This window comes from Lepidochelys kempii, chromosome 10, assembly GCF_965140285.1.
Source record: "Lepidochelys kempii isolate rLepKem1 chromosome 10, rLepKem1.hap1, whole genome shotgun sequence".
NCBI lineage: Eukaryota > Metazoa > Chordata > Testudines > Cheloniidae > Lepidochelys > Lepidochelys kempii.
In genome coordinates, this window is record NC_136389.1 from 3644671 (window position 1) to 3663079 (window position 18409).

The 18409-nt window shown below is 52.4% G+C and overlaps 1 protein-coding gene across 5 annotated transcripts in view; it reads right to left on the reverse strand.

The window, feature by feature from the left end:
- RAB26 (RAB26, member RAS oncogene family) overlaps positions 1-18409 on the reverse strand; it is a 219494-nt gene that overhangs the window by 7024 nt on the left and 194061 nt on the right. For 4 of the 5 annotated variants that reach the window (XM_073361695.2, XM_073361697.2, XM_073361698.2 and 1 more), the window contains one exon: positions 226-291. The exons of the other annotated variant lie outside the window; for it this stretch is intronic. In XM_073361695.2, the coding sequence (XP_073217796.1) occupies positions 226-291 (66 nt within the window). The remainder of the gene's footprint in view (positions 1-225; positions 292-18409) is intronic. 5 annotated transcript variants of the gene reach the window in all.

The window sequence follows — 18409 nt, forward strand, 5'->3', positions numbered from 1 at the left end:
AAAGAACAAAGCGGATTTCCTGCCAGCTCGAGATGAAGGCATCCCTGGGCTCTCAAGAGCCTCCAACATTTCAGGCCAATGTTAGGCTTTGAAACCACATCTGCAGATGGTTAATGCCCATTACGGTGGAGCTCCCATAGGCGGGGGGCGTCCTGGACCTGACTGGCAATGAGACAGCGTGACTGCCTGGAAACTAGCTTGGCTACGTGGCCGGGCCCAACTCACCTTATTTCCCAGGAGCATGAGGACCACATCTTGCTGTGCGTATTCATGGATCTCAGTCAGCCACGCCTAGGAGGGAAAGAGAACAGAGGCTGCACAGCATGGGTAGAGACAATTCCGGACGGAGGAGCTCCAAGAGGGAGCAGGCTGCAGTGGGGCCAGTTCACAAAGCTACCCGCTTCCCAGGCCTGCCACCCGGGGGACATGCCCAGCCCTGGCGGTGGGAGACATCTGATCCATTCACTTCATACACACGTGCTATCTGATTGCCATGTTTTGCTATTCACATGATTGTGGCCTTTCCTCTAAGATCAAACACAGCATCCCTTTAACATCTTACTGGGGGACCTGCAGGGAGACAGACTCAGTCCCCTATAGCGCATGCATTTCCTAAAGTCATGATGAACGAGGCTACACAACCTACTGGAAGAAGTTTGGGTAAGTCTCAGCATCTCCCTCTGCCCTCAGTGATGTAACACAGTCCTGTGGAGCTGAGCACCCCCTGGCGTGCAGCCTCTGATTTACAGGGGCAGGACAGCTGGGGGACTGATTAAATCGTTACAAGAAAAAGACAGATTTCTGGCTGCAAGGGCACGTATCAACAAGGGCACGTTGCTGTTGCTTGGAGAGCGGCTCTTTGACTGCAGACACCAGGAACACTAACAAGATAGACCCTGCTGGGCCCTGCCATTAAGGCTCAGGGCTGCCGAGAGCAGGGACACACTCAGCACATTTACCCTGCACGGCGGGGAGGCTGGGTTGAGGGGAAGGGTGTCTAGGAACAATTTTCATAGAATCATAGGACTGGAAGGGACCTGGAGAGGTCATCTAGTCCAGGCCCCTGCACTCATGGCAGGACTATCTAGGCCATCCCTGACAGGTGTTTGTCCAACCTGCTCTTAAAAATCTCCAATGATGGAGATTCCACAGCCTCCCTGGGCAATTTATTCCAGTGCTCAACCACCCTGACAATTAGGAAGTTTTTCCTAATGTCCAACCTAAGCCACCCTTGCTGCAATTTAAGCCCATTGCTTCTTGTCCTATCCTCAGAGGTTAAGAAGAACAATTTTTCTCCCTCTCCTTGTAACAACCTTTTATGTACTTGAAAACTGTTATCATGTCCCCTCTCAGTCTTCTCTTCTCCAGACTAAACAAACCCAATTTTTTCAATCTTCCCTCACAGGTCATGTGTTCTAGACCTTTAATTATTTTTTGTTGCTCTTCTCTGGACTTTCTCCAATTTGTCCACATCTTTCCTGAAATGTGGTGCCCAGATCTGGACACAGTACTCCAGCTGAGGCCATATCAGCGTGGACTAGAGCAGAAGAATTACTTCTCGTGTCTTGCTTACAACACTTCTACTAATACATCCCAGAATGGTGTTCGGTTTTTTTTCAACAGCGTTACACTGTTGACTCATATTTAGCTTGTGGTCCACTATGACCCCCAGATCCCTTTCCGCAGTACTCCTTCCTAGGCAGTCATTTCCCATTTTCTATGTGTGCAACTGATTGTTCCTTCCTAAATGGAGTACTTTGCATTTGTCTTTATTGAATTTCATCCTATTTACTTCAGACCATTTCTCCAGTTTGTCCAGATCATTTTGAATTTTAATCCTATCCTCCAAAGCACTTGCAACCCCTCCCAGCTTGGTATCATCAGCAAACTTTATAAATGTACTGTCTATGGTATTACCTAAATCATTGATGAAGATATTGAACAGAACCGGACCCAGAACCGATACCTGCGGGACCCCACTCGATATGCCCTTCCAGCATGACTGTGAACCACTGATAACTACGCTCTGTGAATGGTTTTCCAACCAGTTATGCACCCCCCCCCGCCCTTATAATAGCTCCATCTAGGTTGCATTTCCCATCAATAACCCATGGAGGTGGAGGCTTTGGGGTTGGTTTGTTTAAGAGGTGAAATGAGTGATTGGAGCAGGATTCCAAATGCCTTCGCACCCAGAGGATTTGCAGGGGGAAATGGCAGAGCTCATACAACCCGCCTGCAACGCAGCCAGCATCCATCACAGGTAATGGCCCTTGGGAGAGGGCTTGCAAAGAGTGGCTGCCTCCTCTCTCTCAGGGATATGGAGGGCAGCCCTCACCCTCCTCCCCAGGAGCATCTCCTCCTCTGCATGCTGACTAGACAAGGCAGCAGCAGCAGGGGCACAGCTGCTGGAACTAGGAGTCTGCTGCACCCCCTGGCGGGAAGTAGTACTAACAACCTTAACATACGGTTTCCGACTTCAGCGCCTGCACTGTAAAAATTGCCCCGGCGCCTCTGGGAGTGGGTCACAGACAGCGCACCTTCCATCCCAGGCTCCCCAAGTGCCGCGCCTCCCTCTGCCAGGGTTAGCTACGGGTCAGACAGGAACCGAGCGCAGGCATCTGCTCTCTCAGTACTGCTGTTGCCCTCATCACCATCCTGTCTGACTTGCCCAAGATCTCTCACACACCAGCAGCATCACAGCCAGAACAGAACCCAGGCGTCCTGACTCACAAGCCCCTGTGCCGACTACTGGGCAACTGTGCCTTCAGACAGCCGGCCCTGGCAGGCCAGGACTCACACATCTCTCCATGTCATGGTCCCTCTCATCTCTGTACCAGGCAAAGTCTCTCTATGACCTTTGCTTGAAACTCTGTTCAGGAGAGGGCAGAGCAGCTGGGCTGGATTCCCGATGGCTGCTGATTCTCAGAGGAGTGGGGCACTTCACTGATGTATTAACAGACCCTACTAAAGATTAGTGAATGCAGTCTTTGGCAGGTTGTTCCTGCTCTGGGTGCAGCCCTAAAGCCAAGACGACTGCTTAATATAAGAACGGCCACACTGGGTCAGACCAAAGGTCCATCTAGCCCAGTATCCTGTCCTCTGACAGTGGCCAATGGCAGGTGCCCCAGAGGGAATGAACAGAACAGGGAATCATCAAGTGATCCAACCCCTATCACGCAATTCCAGCTTCTGGCAAACAGAGGCTAGGGACACCATCCCTGCCCATCCTGGCTAATAGCCATTGATGGACCTATGCTTCTCTCCTCTGCTTCTCTGAGCCTGCCTCTGATGCAGTCTAATAACAGTCACTCGGAACTCGGGGCCCCTGTAGCCACTTAACAAGAATTTTAAAACTAAATTGATCAATTTCTACCTTGAAGGCCATTTGAGTCATATGCTTATTACCCTGCTATTCTTCCTGTGCTTTTTTTAAAGGCTGAAATTAATGTCTTGCATCCAAGAATCATTCGATAACCAGGTTTTATCTCCCTTCCCTCTGAAGGGCTGGGCTGGAATTAGAGTCATTCTCCCGCCAAGAAGGGGCCTATCATCAGATTTTTTGTTTTCCTTGTGGAGTTAGTGTTTTTGACCATCTTGACTTCTTATCAGTGCTGCCTAGCCTAGCTTTCCCGCTGCGAGTCAAGCCTTTTGAGGGAAGAGCTCCAGGTGGTTCTCTGATGGCATGAAACACCAACGGTGCACTCGGAAATATGTGGAGAAATAACAAACAACAACAGTCCTGTCCTGATGGGGGCTGGACCTGCCGCCCCCCTTAGCTGACCAAGAGCAGAAATAATTAACCGGAGCTGGTGGTTCTGTTTTCATGGCTGACATTCAGATTTAAAAAGAAAAAAAAATCATGAAAATGCTTCAGTTTCTAGGAGGTTATTACCAAAATTTTAAAAATAATGTGGATGTTAGTCCCTAGACCAACTCACCAGTATTCACGGGACACCGGCTCTCGTTATAATCATGGATCAATAAGGATGTAGCGTAACAGGAGCTGAGCAGCAGGAATCTACTCACCCACTGAGCTCAGTGAGAGTACTTAGGTGAGTAAAGTGTGCAGGATCAAGACCATAGCGAGAAAACAATACTGAAATGGGACGTTTGTCCAAAACGATCAGATTTTTCTCTACAAGCACTAAGTCAGGGAAGGCTCTGTGTGGGTCAGACATGCCATGCAGCAGCACTGCCTTCGCTGGCCTCAGTGGACAGCGGTGGTCTTGGTTGGTTCATCCAGCGAAGTGGGTTTTAGCCCACGGAAGCTTATGCCCAAAGGACTCCTCGTTGTTTTTGCTGATACAGACTAACACGGCTGCCCCTCTGAAACCGGACACCCTGGGATTCTAATTCTTCCGACCTGCATGGAGGCTGGCAGCCAGCACAGTACAGCACGGTCGAAAATTCAGTCTGATCTTGGATGGCGACCCCATGCTGTCAGACAGGTTGGGGAGCAGCGCTCTGTCTGCTCGGCATCATTGTCCAGATCACCCGTACAACTTGCATCTTCCATGGTAATAGACTGGGAGCCTCTCTTTCCAGTGCTGTGTGGCATGATGCACTCCAGCCCCTCTAACAGTGCCTGTTTCAGGGCCCCCAAAACAATGTATAAGATAAACAGACGTGTAGACTCTCCTCCCTCGGTCATTACTCTGTGCAGTCCGATTTCGGCTTTAGGTTAGACAGACAAATCAGGGTATTTGGGGTGAGGGACACAACTTGCCAACTTCCCTGCATGCGCGAACGACAACACTCCCGTCATTTACTGACTGACCTGAGCAGCGCAAGCAGATGCGACCCTGCCCTTCCCAAGCGCACCGGCCTTCTCAGTGCTCCGTGCACCGGCTGCAAAGCTGAGCCACCGTGCTGGTGCGCTGGGAGGTGCTCCCGCCACATCGCAGCTGAGAGCCTAGCCGCCACATGCTACCACTGCTGTCCTCCGCGGGGTCACTGCTCTAGCAGCAGCATGCTTGTCCTGCAGGTGGGGTGGCACAGTCCATCGGGCGGTCCAAGGCTGCTTAGGGCAGGCCAAAAGCTGTAGGGTGATACTAAGCCACACAGGCTGTGTCCATCAGTCTTGGAGCCAGAGACAACCACAGGGTCTGTCTGTATCCAGCAGCCTCAAATACTCTGTCTGTCCATTACTGCCAAGCAAGCCCTGAGTGCAGTCCCGTGAGAGAGACTCCAGCAGGGGAGGCAGCCGCAGGGAAGGAGAGCTGCAGCTTTCACTCTGGAGACTTCGGGGCGACCTCTCACTTCTTACCCACAGGAGCTGGCCCAGAGCCCAACCCCTCAAACTCTTCCCTTGCTGAGCGGTGGAGGGTTCACTTTCGAAAAGGCCTTTGACGGAGCCACTGCCCCCGACTCGGCCAGCAAAACAATGACGGATTAATGGGTGAGAAGCAAAGAGCGTCTGAGGATCAGAAATGAGAGCACAAGCATGGGACAGGCATCCACGGTGAATTCTAGCCAGGGAAGAGGCTAACGGCAGAGTGCTCCCAGCAGCCACACTAGGCCTTGGGCTGGGTGGAAATGGGGGGGTGTCTTATGGACCCAAGGTTAATGAAACCCTTGCTCACTATTACAACCGTAACCAGGTCCGGGGGGCTCAGGGTTCCATGCCGAGTTATTGCTGTGACTCCCGTTGCAACAACCGCCCTGGAAATATTTTTAACCATCCAGAAAAGGAAGGAAAAAGAACTCAAGCCTTTGCAATGGTATCCAACCCCCTTTTCCCTTTAGCTGGAGGGAGTGGCGTGGCCACGTGGTGCACGACTGGCTGACAGGGTGGCCCAGCTCGTGATGGGGAGGAGGTGCCGATGTGCCTGAGTAGGGCCAAGCCCCGCTGTGCCGCCACCCGAGGTAAGTGCCCCCCTCCCAGAGCCAGCATCCCATCCCCCTCCTGCACCCAAACCCATTCCTGCACCCCAACCCCTGCCCCAGCCAGCACCCCGTACCCCCTCTGCACCCCAACACTCTGCCCCAGCCCAGAGCCCCTTCCTGCACCCAAACTCCCTCCCAGAGCTTGCACCCCCCTCACCTCCTCCTGCACCCCAAACCCCTGCCCCAGGCTCAGGCCGGAGCCCCCTCCCACACTGTGAACCCCTCAGCCACAGCCCGCACCCCTCCCAAACCCAGCCCCCTGCGCCAGCTCGGTGAATGAGGGTGGGGGAGATGGAGCAACGGAGAAAGGGGGGATGGAGTGAGCGGGGCGGGGCCTTGGGGAAGGGGCAGGATAGATCCTGGGTTGCCCCTAAATTCAAAAAGTGATCTTGGGCGTAAAAAGGTTGGAGACCCCTGCGTATGGGGCACCCGGCTCGCACGATGAGCAATGCCCCTCTTGGACATTAGATGGAGCTGGAGACATAGAAGACCTTGCAGCGGACGCACTGGGGAGGAATCGCCCTGTGACCGTCCTGCCGGGCCTGGCAGAGTCGCGTGGGGAAAGGGCATCAGTCTGCTCCCGGCATACAAGGGCCAGCTGTACCTCCAGTCACTGACACTCCTTCCCCTGCCGGAGTCTCAGGAACCCTACGGGGCGGCAGCCGGATTAATACAGCACTTCCCCCAGGCCAGCCCCTTTGAAGCAACCCCAGGAAACCCAAACCAGCAGCCACTGCCCGTCCCAGCGTTGGCGTCACTGCACCCGTACCCCGCACTCCGGGGTCCACCCCAACCAGCTCTCCAGCCATCACCCGTCTCTGGGCAGGGGCCCACGTCACCCGCCCCTCTGCCCGGGGGGCTGATGGCTGCCCAGCTCCCGGCCTTCCACTGATCTCCCCAGACGGCCAGCACCTGCATGTCGCTCTCTCTCCCAGAGCTACGCGGTGCATTGCTAGCAGTTACACGTTACCCCACAGCTCCCGCTAACAAGTACCCTTCTCCCTACAGTAAAAGCCTTCCACAGAAACACAAAGTCACTGGAAGTTCCCACACATGTGCCAGAGGTCACCCATCCATGTCATGGGGCGCTAGCAGGCAAAGTCTTCCAAACCTGCTCCAGGGGCCGGGGCCCCTGGGGCCGACAGTCGAGTCTGTCTGGGGTTCAGAGAGCAGGCCCTGAGCCCGTTTGCACTCTGCCTTTTCTACTAAATTCCCTTTCTTTGGTGGTTGCACCCTGGAAACCCGAGGCTGAAGTGATCTGTGCCAGCCTCCCTGGGCTGATAGCTCTCAGGAACCACGGGTGAAAGGCAAAGGCAGCGGGGGCTTCCTGTCTCCCACGGGGCTGAAGCGCGGCCGCCTCCTCCCGCATCAGTCTAGGGTAAACCCCGGCTGCAGGGGGAGCAGGCTGGGGAACCCGCCACCTACAGCTTCCAAGTTCAGTTCTGAGTTTGGGGCCATTTGGAAGCAGGACTTTGGTCTGAGCTCAGCCTCAAATGAGAGCAGTTCCCTCCAAACCACAAACACTGGGGAGACGGGGTGGGGGTGGGGGTGCAGTCCAGGAGAGTGGGGTTAGACACAGGTCTAGGGGGCCCAGGTCAGGGGAGTGAGGCCCAGGCCAGCGGACAGGATAGCACAGTGGTGGGTGCCATCTAAGAAGCTGGACAGACAGATCTAGACAGACTGCCAAAGTGGCAGACTAGACTGGAAAAAATTGATCTGATTTGGTGTCACTCCTGTGTTTGGCCTACAGCAGTGTGGAGCGCGTTCTGCCCTATTAGCGCCCTGGTATTCGATCAGGAGGAAAGGTGAATAGCAAGCAAGCCGGCTGAGCCAGACAGCTGCCAGCCTGTCTCCAAGTGCTCTTGGCAAAGCCAGGCTGCGCTCTTCCAACTCGGGTGTGCCTGGTGCTGTACAGACCGGGGGTCCTGAGCTCTGCCCACAAAGCAAGCCCTGCATGGGTGGTGTAGCAGAGCCCGGGTTTGGCCTGTGACAGACTCTTCACTCAGCTGTACTAGACAAGAGACTCAGCTGCTAGGCAGTGCTTGAATTACAGGGGTGGGGTGGGGGGGGTGGGGAACATTGTGGGGCCTTAAGGAACGTGGATGGTCCTGGACACTAAGTGCCCCCACCAGAGCCCCCATCTCTACCCGCCACTACCCCTTACCCCTCCGTCTGCCCTCTGCCTCTAACCTGCCTCCTCTCTGCCCTCCCCGCTTCCCCGCAGCCTTCTGCACCCACCAACATCCCCTAGCTCACCAGCTCCAATCCTGCCAGTCCAGCTCTGTCCCCGCCCCGATTCTCTCCCCACTTTCACTCTGCCTTCCCTGACCCTGCAGACCCCTCTCCCCGGTGCAGAGTTCCGAGAAGGGGAAGGGCTGGGTCTTTGCCCCCCTTGCCTCCCAGGGCGACAGCTTCCATTCTCTGCCCTCTTTTCCTTCTGGAGGTCAGCTGGTCCATCCACCCCCTGGGTCCCAGCTCACCTGATCACTGACTCCCTTTCCTGAGAATATGGAATGGGATGCAGCAGGCTCCTCCTTTGCCAATCCCGCTCTTTGGGACTTCCCAAGGGCTCCTCACTACACGCTGCAGCCTCAGTGGGCCGGCCCGGGAGCGACTGGACCACCGTGATGGAATACTCTCCCCCTGCCATGCAGGGCTGAGACATGCTGGCAGGGAGCTGTGGGGGAGACACTCAGCATGTTATTGCCCATGTTGTGGCGACAACGAATCCTTCAGCCTGGGGAGGGGCGCGAATGCAGCTCCTTTCACCAGCACAAATTCACGATTTGTTCCCTTGGGCCCTGCTATCTGTACACTCAAGGTCTAGAGTCCAACAGTGTTTTTAATGAATTGGTTAATTGCCCCGGTGGGAAGGGAAAGGCCCGGTAATCATACGGAGCCCAGCCAACACACTCCCCGAGCCGCACGATGGCGTGCGGGCGAGGAACGGATGGGAATCTGATGCCACGCTTGTCTGAATCCGACAGCCTCATTATCACCAGGGTCAGGGTGTGAGAGACTGGCTGACAGGAGCAGTTAGAGAGTGTGACTCAAATGCAAAGACAGATACATCAGGTTGTCAGCTGCCAAGTCTACAACACACAGCATGAGCGATGACCCCATGACATGGGGGGAGACAGCACAAGGCAAGGTGCCATTAAATGCAACACCCTCCCTTTCTCAGAGAGATGGTCACCGAGTTTTGTGAGTGCAAAACTGTATATAAACACAAGAATCTGCTAAAGTCATCGTGCAGTGAACCCAGCGATGCACACAGCGACCATGCTGCTTACGGCAGCTGTTCTCAAGCTCTGCCACTGCTGGCAATTCATTAGCAATCCAGTGATTACAGCGACAGAGGAGGGGCACCACGGACTGCTGAGCTTTCGAGGAGGTACACGAGGCCTGAAAGTCTGAGAATCGCTGATTTAAGGGACTGGGCCAAGGCATAATTCGGTGTCAAGGAACGTTTTAAAAGGCAACAGGAAATGGCAAGTAATTAACTCTCTGAGAGCTCCTGAATCAAGAGTCTTTCATCGGAATACAACAATTTAAAGGACAAAAGTAGGATTTAGAGTCAGTGCCAATTTCCCAGGCTATAACTGGGCTGCGTTTGTGGATGATAAACCTTGGGGAACCAGTGAATCGGTGGATTCCAGTGCCGGAGAGGGTGCAGAATTACGCCGAGTTCCACACAACGGATTATTCCAAGGAGGGATTTAGTCATGCCTGTCAAGCTTCTCTGCATGCAGAGCTTGGTTTTACTACCCCTCAGCAATCAATTTGCCACATCCACCAAAAAGGTTTTTTTCTCAAGTATTCAGCACCGTCGGTGGCTGCTGTTGGCCGAGAGGACAGCAGCTTTTCAGGGAGAGTCTCGGGGTTTGGCTGCAGCGCATTAGGCTGAGAGCGAACAGGGGACTTGAATAGAATAATTAAAATTGTAGCCATCTGTGGGCTCGACAATGCAGCCCAGAGTCTATTCCATGGCTGGTCAGCCACCACAGGGCAGAGTTTATGAAGACCACTGGTGAGGACAATACGTCCCACAAGTTTTTGTGGCCAGGTAGCAGACGTGGGAGATGTATTGAGATCTTGGGGTCTTCCCAGCAACCTTTAGATTCACATCAGCATCCTCTCTCTTCTCTGGCCTACGTTATGCAGGCTTAATGGTACCTTCTGGCCCTAATGAAAATCTCTGGATGAGTCCACAGTGGACCCAGCCCAAAGCCAAGTCTGTAGCCTTTTGGGCAATAGATGCCAATTTTGGGCAATAGACGCCAACCTACTCAGCAGAAATGTCCTGGGGCTGGGCTGGAGACAGGGTCTTTCCCCTGGAGGGTGAGGAGCAGAATGAAAAGCTGCTGCCCCAAGATTGGTTTCTCTGGCCTAGCAGCTGTGGGAGTGAACTGCAGCTGGATTGCACCTTCTGTAGCCTGCTTTGTAGTGGTGTGAAGTTACCATGTTTGCACAACTGCATGGGAGCAAAAGTCTTTCCCCCCACGTCACTGACTCGACAGCAAAGCTGCTGCGGAGGGAGACAAGCTAACGGAAGACACTGCTTGGCAAGTGCATTACTTCTAAGCAGGAAGTAGGGGCTTTAACCGTTAACAGCGCAGGACTGTTCTGGGCCCGTTACTTTACGATCAGCGACAGAGCTCGTGGCACTTGACCAAACCCATCTGAAGGCAAGGTCCCCGCCCCAGGAGTGTCCATTCCCCATCCCCGACAACTGCGGAGCCGGGCGGCCGGGACACCCTGCAGCTGCAAAGAGGAAGCGAGCGGCTTGTAGGAGGCACTCCTAGAGCAGCGGGGTTTAAAGGAGGGCGCTTGGCACGCGGGCACTAGAAGGGCAGCGTTGGCTCCATGTGGACAAGCTGGAAAACTCCAGGACGAGCCTGTGATAGTGATGAGACTCAGCTCACCTGTATATTCACACCAGGCTGTGCAAGCCAAGGGGCCCGGGAGGCAGGCAAGTACCATTAGCCCCATTTTGCAGGTGAGACTGCAGAGGCTAGGTGAAGTGGGAATGCAGGCAGGGGAGATGGGATTCACTGGGCTGACGTTTTACCAGGAACCCCCCTATTCCGCCACTAAACGCCGCAGGAGCTGAGCTGCAGCAGTGTTACAGAAGCAAGCCAAAGAAAGCAGGCTACCGAGAGGCTCCACCGTCTCCAGGACATTAACTGCGGCCGGGGCAAGTCATTGCAAATCGGCTCTAACAAACTTGCTGCTCCATGTTGCTTTCAGGCTGGCTGCACAATGTTGTCGCTACACTATGCTCCTACTCAACGAGCCCAAGGAAGATCCTGCACGGGGGCTAAACGTGTATTGCTTTTAATGGATGTGTCACTTCCAATCAGAGCTTTCCGGGGGAGGGTGGGATAAACATTTCATTCCAAGCGCTGGGAAGAGAGAGGCTCAGCCGCTGTGCCCAACTTGTCATGGCAGAAGGGGCCTCGATGCGTCTAGCAAAGCAAGCAGCGAGTGTTAACACGTTGTTCTAGAAAACCTGAAGGAAGAGCAAAGGTTAGCGTGCGTTTGCTGGAGGTGGGAATCCTTCCGCTTGGGAGGAACCTGCAGGAGACGAGCAAACACACTGGTACAAAAAGATTTCCTTGGCCTGGCTTTTTCTTGTTCCTTTCAGATTAAGTGGAATTCACACTACAGGCAAGCTTTTCAGATCAGAGAGTGGAATTTTGCACAAAGCGACGGTTCTGAGCCAGGAAACGACTGAGAGCGAAACAATGGAGATTTCTACAAAACATGCCAAACCTGCCCCTTTCACCCAGCTCTGCTTAGCAGAAAAAGGGTGAAAACCTTGAAGAATAATAAGATTTGTCAGTGTTTCCATGGTGCTTTTCATCCTTAAAGTGCTTTCCAGGACTAACTGGATTTATTAAATTAATTAGCATAGCTAACATGCCTGTAGGACAAAAGGATGCAGGGAAGATTCACCTGTAACACGGGGCTGTGGAGGGATTACTATTTTCAAAGGGAACCCACTTAGCCAGAGTGTGATAGCTGGGAAACATGCACTGTGCCTCCCTCTGAGATGGGCAAACAGATTACAGCCCCTGTCCAGCAAAGCACGTGTGTAACTTTAAGCATGACAGGTCCTATTGAAGTCAATGGACAAGCACTTTGCAGATCGGGGCCTTTATCAGAAGCAGGCGGAAGGGACGCCTGGTCCTGTTGTTAGGGTGCTAGCCTGGGCCATGGCAGATCCAGGTTCAACACTGTCCACAGCCCTCCTGTGGGGCCTTGCACAAGTCTACTGAGACACCAGTGATGTAAAATGTAATGTGTCATGTCAATTTGGTTGGAACAGTCCTGTTTTTACACATGGCAGCCAGGTGTCCTCCTCCTTGGACCCCTGAAATGTCCTAGGTGGGCGGTCATTTAATCACTTACAACATTTGACTGGGGGTGTTTTTTTTTTTTAAATTATAACTACAAGATTGTCCGACCAAGACACGCCGCTTCACACAGGAGAACAGCGCCTTGCTCTGTGATTGCCAGGAGCAGGCCAGTGGAAAGAGAAGTGCTCAGTGTGATCAGGGGCATCTGGAGTGGAGAGATAACGTGAACGATTTACACTGGAAGCACTTTGGGGTCAGGACCACCTACTCCTCTGTTGTAGCTGGTCCCTAGGCTCTACCGTGATGCTCAGGATTGGGAATAATGAGCACAGACACTTGGAGCTGGTCTTCTTCTTAATGGGAACGTTAACAATGCTTGTTCAGTGTTTCATTCAGACACTCAGGATACGTCTACACTGCAAAAGACGACCCACTGCAGTGAGTCTCCGAGCCCACATCCACTGACTCGGGCTCGTAGGGCTTGGGCTGCTGAGCTAACAACCATCTTCTCAAGCACATCGGTGGGAGAATAGCCGCAGGGCACAAGCTCCCCAAATCTAGTTGTTTTATGCTTTGGCGCCCCCTTAAAAGGGCTGGCTCTAGAGTCAGCCATCACCCCCTCCCAATGGAAGGGCATCTTCCAGGGAAGGGAGTTCTGAATACCCGGAAGCGGTTAGGCTGGATCCCATCCAGCAATACTTGAGGAAAACAAGGAACCTGACTTACAAAAGGTTTTGTCAGCTTTCAAAGCTGGAAATAAAGAACTGACAGGATAAAAACACCTGACTGCCTCACTGACAAGGCTGGCATTATCAAGGGAGTCTCTGGAATATTTCTCCCAGATATTACAGAAGCCAAAGCGTGTCAGAGATGTGTAGGGCCACTCAAAATAAATAACACTCCTCGCTAGTTCGAAGAGATGGCACTACCAGATCGAAGGACGAGATCAAGCTGTGGGGAAGAACACAACCCACGTTTCTTTTTTAAAACCATGAATATTGAGGATCTGGGGATTTTAGAAAACAAAAACCTGGGAAACAGCAAAGATGCAAACTCCACCTTTGGGGCCTTTGCTACAGAGGGCGGGGAGCTTAGTTTTGGCCAAGCAGGAGAGGACAGGGCAGTGGGGAAGGTGCAGGGATGGCTTTTCCCCTCTGGTTGTGTCTGTTGTTAGAGCTGAAGATCTCTCTCACTGAGGAAGGTGCTCCGTCAGGGGGCTGACCTAGACCCCACCCCACCCACTCCCAGTCCGGTAAATGGGGGTGGGGAGACAGTGCCCCCCAGACAGTGCAATCACCAATGGCCAGGACCTTGGTATCGTGTCCCATCCAGAAGCCTGCACTGCATCCCACACACCCAGCCATCACGCAGGGCTCTGAACTAGATCACGCAGCCCAAGGAGATGCTAATGCCTGTGTGTGCTCCCTCACCACATCCCCTCTGAGCAGAGACCCCTCACCCAAATCTACTGCGCTCTCATGAGACAGTCGCACTGGCAGGCCACTTCCTACCCAGCGTCTCCCCAGGCCAGTCGCTGAGCTGGTTTTGAACAGGCCTTAGAAACCCTCATTCACAAGCAAACCAGGCGAATGGACAATTTAATGAGGGTAGGAAACACTGCTACTAATCACTGGTTCCTCCTTATTTCCTCTGTGTAATAACATCTTTAATTAGGGCCATTAGCCTGAATGCGATTTCATTTCGACACAGTCTCGGCGCGAGATGGGCCATCGATTCTCTTATTAATTTTTTATGGTTTCCCCCCCCCTGCTTTTGTTAAGAGAAAAGTTGAGCAGTGAGTAGATCTGAAAAGGAAATTAAACAAGGGACAGCGCCGGACCAAATGGCTCAGGGGACGCTGGTACTTTACTTCTCTAGGAGAAAGGGTGGCCCAGTGGCTAGAATGCCAACCCCGAATCCTGCTTGGTTGAATCCAGATCCAGCTCAATCTCTGTGACCTTTAGAGACCGTGAAGCACTCTGAAATCTACTGATAAAAAGCTCTATATAGGAGTTAGGTGTTGTTTTAGGTAACAGGTTTAATCCAACCCAACTCAGCAGTAAAGTGAAGCTGCTCCAGGCAGGTGGCCTCTCTGTGGCATGAGTTGTTGGGTCTCAGTCCATTTCATCATAGCTAGGTTCCAAAAGTCATCCAAACCACCACAGCAAGTGGCAACCTGAGAAGAGAGGGGCCCAACACAGCTCTCGCTTTTTGGGGAGTAATGGAAAAAATCCAGCCACAACCCATCATCAAGAGCAAGGTTTCAGAGTAACAGCCGTGTTAGTCTGTATTCGCAAAAAGAAAAGGAGTACTTGTGGCACCTTAGAGACTAACCAATTTATTTGAGCATAAGCTTTCGTGAGCTACAGCTCACTTCATCAGATGCACACTGTGGAAACTGCAGAAGACATTATATACACAGAGACCATGAAACAATACCTCCTCCCACCCCACTCTCCTGCTGGTAATAGCTTATCTAAAGTGATCACTCTCCTTACAATGTGTATGATAATCAAGTTGGGCCATTTCCAGCACAGATTGATAGAGCCAGAAGAGTTCCCAGAAGTCACCTACTACAGGACAGGCCTAACAAAGAAAATAATAGAAAGCCACTAGCTGTCACCTTCAGCCCCCAACTAAAACCCCTCCAACGCATTGTTAAGGATCTACAACCTATCCTGAAGGATGACCCAACACTCTCACAAATCTTGGGAGACAGGCCAGTCCTTGCCTACAGACAGCCCCCCAACCTGAAGCAAATACTCACCAGCAACCACATACCACACAACAGAACCACTAACCCAGGAACCTATCCTTGCAACAAAGCCTGTTGCCAACTGTGCCCACATATCTATTCAGGGGACACCATCACAGGGCCTAATAACATCAGCCACACTATCAGAGGCTCGTTCACCTGCTCATCCACCAATGTGATATATGCCATCATGTGCCAGCAATGCCCCTCTGCCATGTACATTGGTCAAACTGGACAGTCTCTACGTAAAAGAATAAATGGACACAAATCAGATGTCAAGAATTATAACATTCATAAACCAGTCGGAGAACACTTCAATCTCTCTGGTCACGCAGTTACAGACATGAAGGTCGCTATCTTACAACAAAAAAACTTCAAATCCAGACTCCAGCGAGAAACTTCTGAATTGGAATTCATTTGCAAATTGGATACTATTAATTTAGGCTTAAATAGAGACTGGGAGTGGCTAAGTCATTACGCAAGGTAGCCTATTTCCCCTTGTTTTTTCCTACCGCCCCCACCCCTCCAGACATTCTGGTTAAACTTGGATTTATGCTGGAAATGGCCCACCTTGATTATCATACACATTGTAAGGAGAGTGGTCACTTTGGATAAGCTATTACCAGCAGGAGAGTGAGTTTGTGTGTGTGGTTTTTGGAAAAAAAAAAAAGGGGGGGGGTGAGAAAACCTGGATTTGTGCTGGAAATGGCCCACCTTGATTATCATACACATTGTAAGGAGAGTGATCACTTTAGATAAGCTATTACCAGCAGGAGAGTGGGGTGGGAGGAGGTATTGTTTCATGGTCTCTGTGTATGTAATGACAGGTTTCAGAGTAACAGCCGTGTTAGTCTGTATTCGCAAAAAGAAAAGGAGTACTTGTGGCACCTTAGAGACTAACCAATTTATTAGAGCATAAGCTTTCGTGAGCTACAGCTCACTTCATCAGATGCATATCATGGAAACTGTAGCAGACTTTATATATACACAGAGAATATGAAACAATACCTCCTCCCACCCCACTGTCCTGCTGGTAATAGCTTATCTAAAGTTGGGGGGGATGTGAGAAAACCTGGATTTGTGCAGGAAATAGCCCAACTTGATTGTCATGCACATTGTGTAAAGAGTTGTCACTTTGGATGGGCTATCACCAGCAGGAGAGTGAATTTGTGTGGGGGGGTGGAGGGTGAGAAAACCTGGATTTGTGCTGGAAATGGCCCACCTGATGATCACTTTAGATAAGCTATTACCAGCAGGACAGTGGGGTGGGAGGAGGTATTGTTTCATATTCTCTGTGTATATATAAAGTCTGCTACAGTTTCCACGATATGCATCTGAGGAAGTGAGCTGTAGCTCACGAAAGCTTATGCTCAAATAAATTGGTTAGTCTCTAAGGTGCCACAAGTACTCCTTTTCTTTTTTCATCAAGAGCAAGACGCAAACTGGGCACATTTAGCCTTCTACAAAGCCTCTTCACACACTTCATTACGCTCAGCTCTGAAGCAAGCCTCTTCCCCAAGAGCTGAGCCAATCGCAAAGCAGTGAACAGCTCCCACAGGGCTCTCTTATCGTTAGCTTTCATTCAAGATTTATGCATGGACGTAAGCTCATTTCTCTATCCTCCCTCCTTTCCGGTACCAACCCTTCGCTGCTGTTACACGGCACTGACTGGTTAGAAAAGGGGAGTGCAAAGGAGGGAAGTTAAATGATTCTCCAGTCTCCTCTTGCATTTACGTCAGGATGTGATTTCACAGAACTACACTGGCAATCAAGCCGCCTCTCTGAACAGTGATGTGCAAACGGCAGGGCTGCTTTCCTTGGGGGTTTTTCACAGGCCTTTGCACTATTTTTGCTTCGTGTGCAAATACAAAGGACCCAGGGTAATTAAAAAATTTCCTTCCCTTCCACTGGAATTCCCTTAGGAAAGAGTCCTGCCTATGCTCAATGCTAAGGAGGATGCGCTGTCCGTACAACTAGATCCAAACTAGCCCCTGGGAGCACAGGTGCTGAATCCATGGGTACGCTGGGGCTCAAGCACACACTGAAAAAAATAGGTGGGGTGCTTAGCACCCCCAGGGCTGGACTAATCTTTTGTGGGCCCCAGTGCCTGGACCGTGGCCCTGCCCCCTGCTCCGCCCTGACGCCCCCTCCACTCAACTGCTTCTCCCACCCCAGAGGTGGCTGCACTTCATTAGCGACAGGAGCGAACACTCACCTACCCCAGAGCGTTTCTGGTTGAGGCTTAACGAAGGTTCGTGAAGTGTTTTGATTTCCTTGGATGAAAGACGCTAGAGAAGCATAAATAGCTCCAGCTGCTGCCACCTCAGGAAATGGGACAAAGTAAGTGACAGTCCTGGAAATGAGAAGTAAATGCACACAGACCTGGCACCGGCTTGGAGACCGCATCACGCAGCAGGTGAAATGCCAATGGCTGATGATTGCATCTCTGCCAAGAGCCAGCTCCTTAGACAGCACCATGAGGGCCCCCGCTGTCATGGGCCAGCTACTCTCCTAGATTCCCTCCTCAGAGGAGCAAGGCCGCAGGCCTGTCCAGAGCCATCCGGCGTCACTGAAGAGCATGTTGCCTGGCTAGCTCCTGATGCTCTTTGCTCTGCTGCATCCATGGGGCCTTTTCAGGAGGGCAGCGCTAAGGCCAGGCCTCGCAGCAAGAACTGCGATCAAAGAGGAGTGATTCCTGCCCTCTGGAGCGGGGGGGGGAGGATGGGAGGGGCTGTGCGGGTAGCCGGCCAGGGAGAAGATGTATAACCTTCATTGCAAACACTGTCTGACTTCATGCCAGGGGCATAAATCACCATCCATAGCTCTGGGGTGCAGGCAAAACGTTAATTCCTAGCCCATCCCAAAGCCCAGCTGGGCCAAGGTAGAAAACCTGATGTCTCCAAACTCTCCCTCCCCGGCCCCAGCCCTGGCCCCGGTGAAGCTGGACTCTGGGGGAGCAAGGGCGGGCAGAGCCTGCACATTCCAGGGGCTGGTACCAGCATCTCTGCCAGGCACCTGGTAAGTACCACGGCAGTATTTAGGGAGAGAGGTGAGTCTCTGAAGTAGCCAGGAGCCCGGCTATGGAGCACGCAGCACCCCCACCTTGCACTGCAGCTGGAAAATGGAACGTCACACGAGGCGCAGCAGGACGAAATACCAGCGTTACCAATGGCAACCTAACCCACCCGGGTGCGCGACTCAGCACCGTGTTCGCCAGAGACCCTCCCTCCAGGGCCTCTTCATCCCGGTTTCCAGAAATGACCAGCAGGAGCGAGGGTCACGGATGATAACGGGGCTGAAAGGCCTGAGAGATTCGGACAGGATTGGCATCCCAGGAGCCCTCTGCACGGGGCCAGGGTGGATAGCCTTCCAGCCAAAGGTGGGAGAGACCCCAAACGTCTGGAGT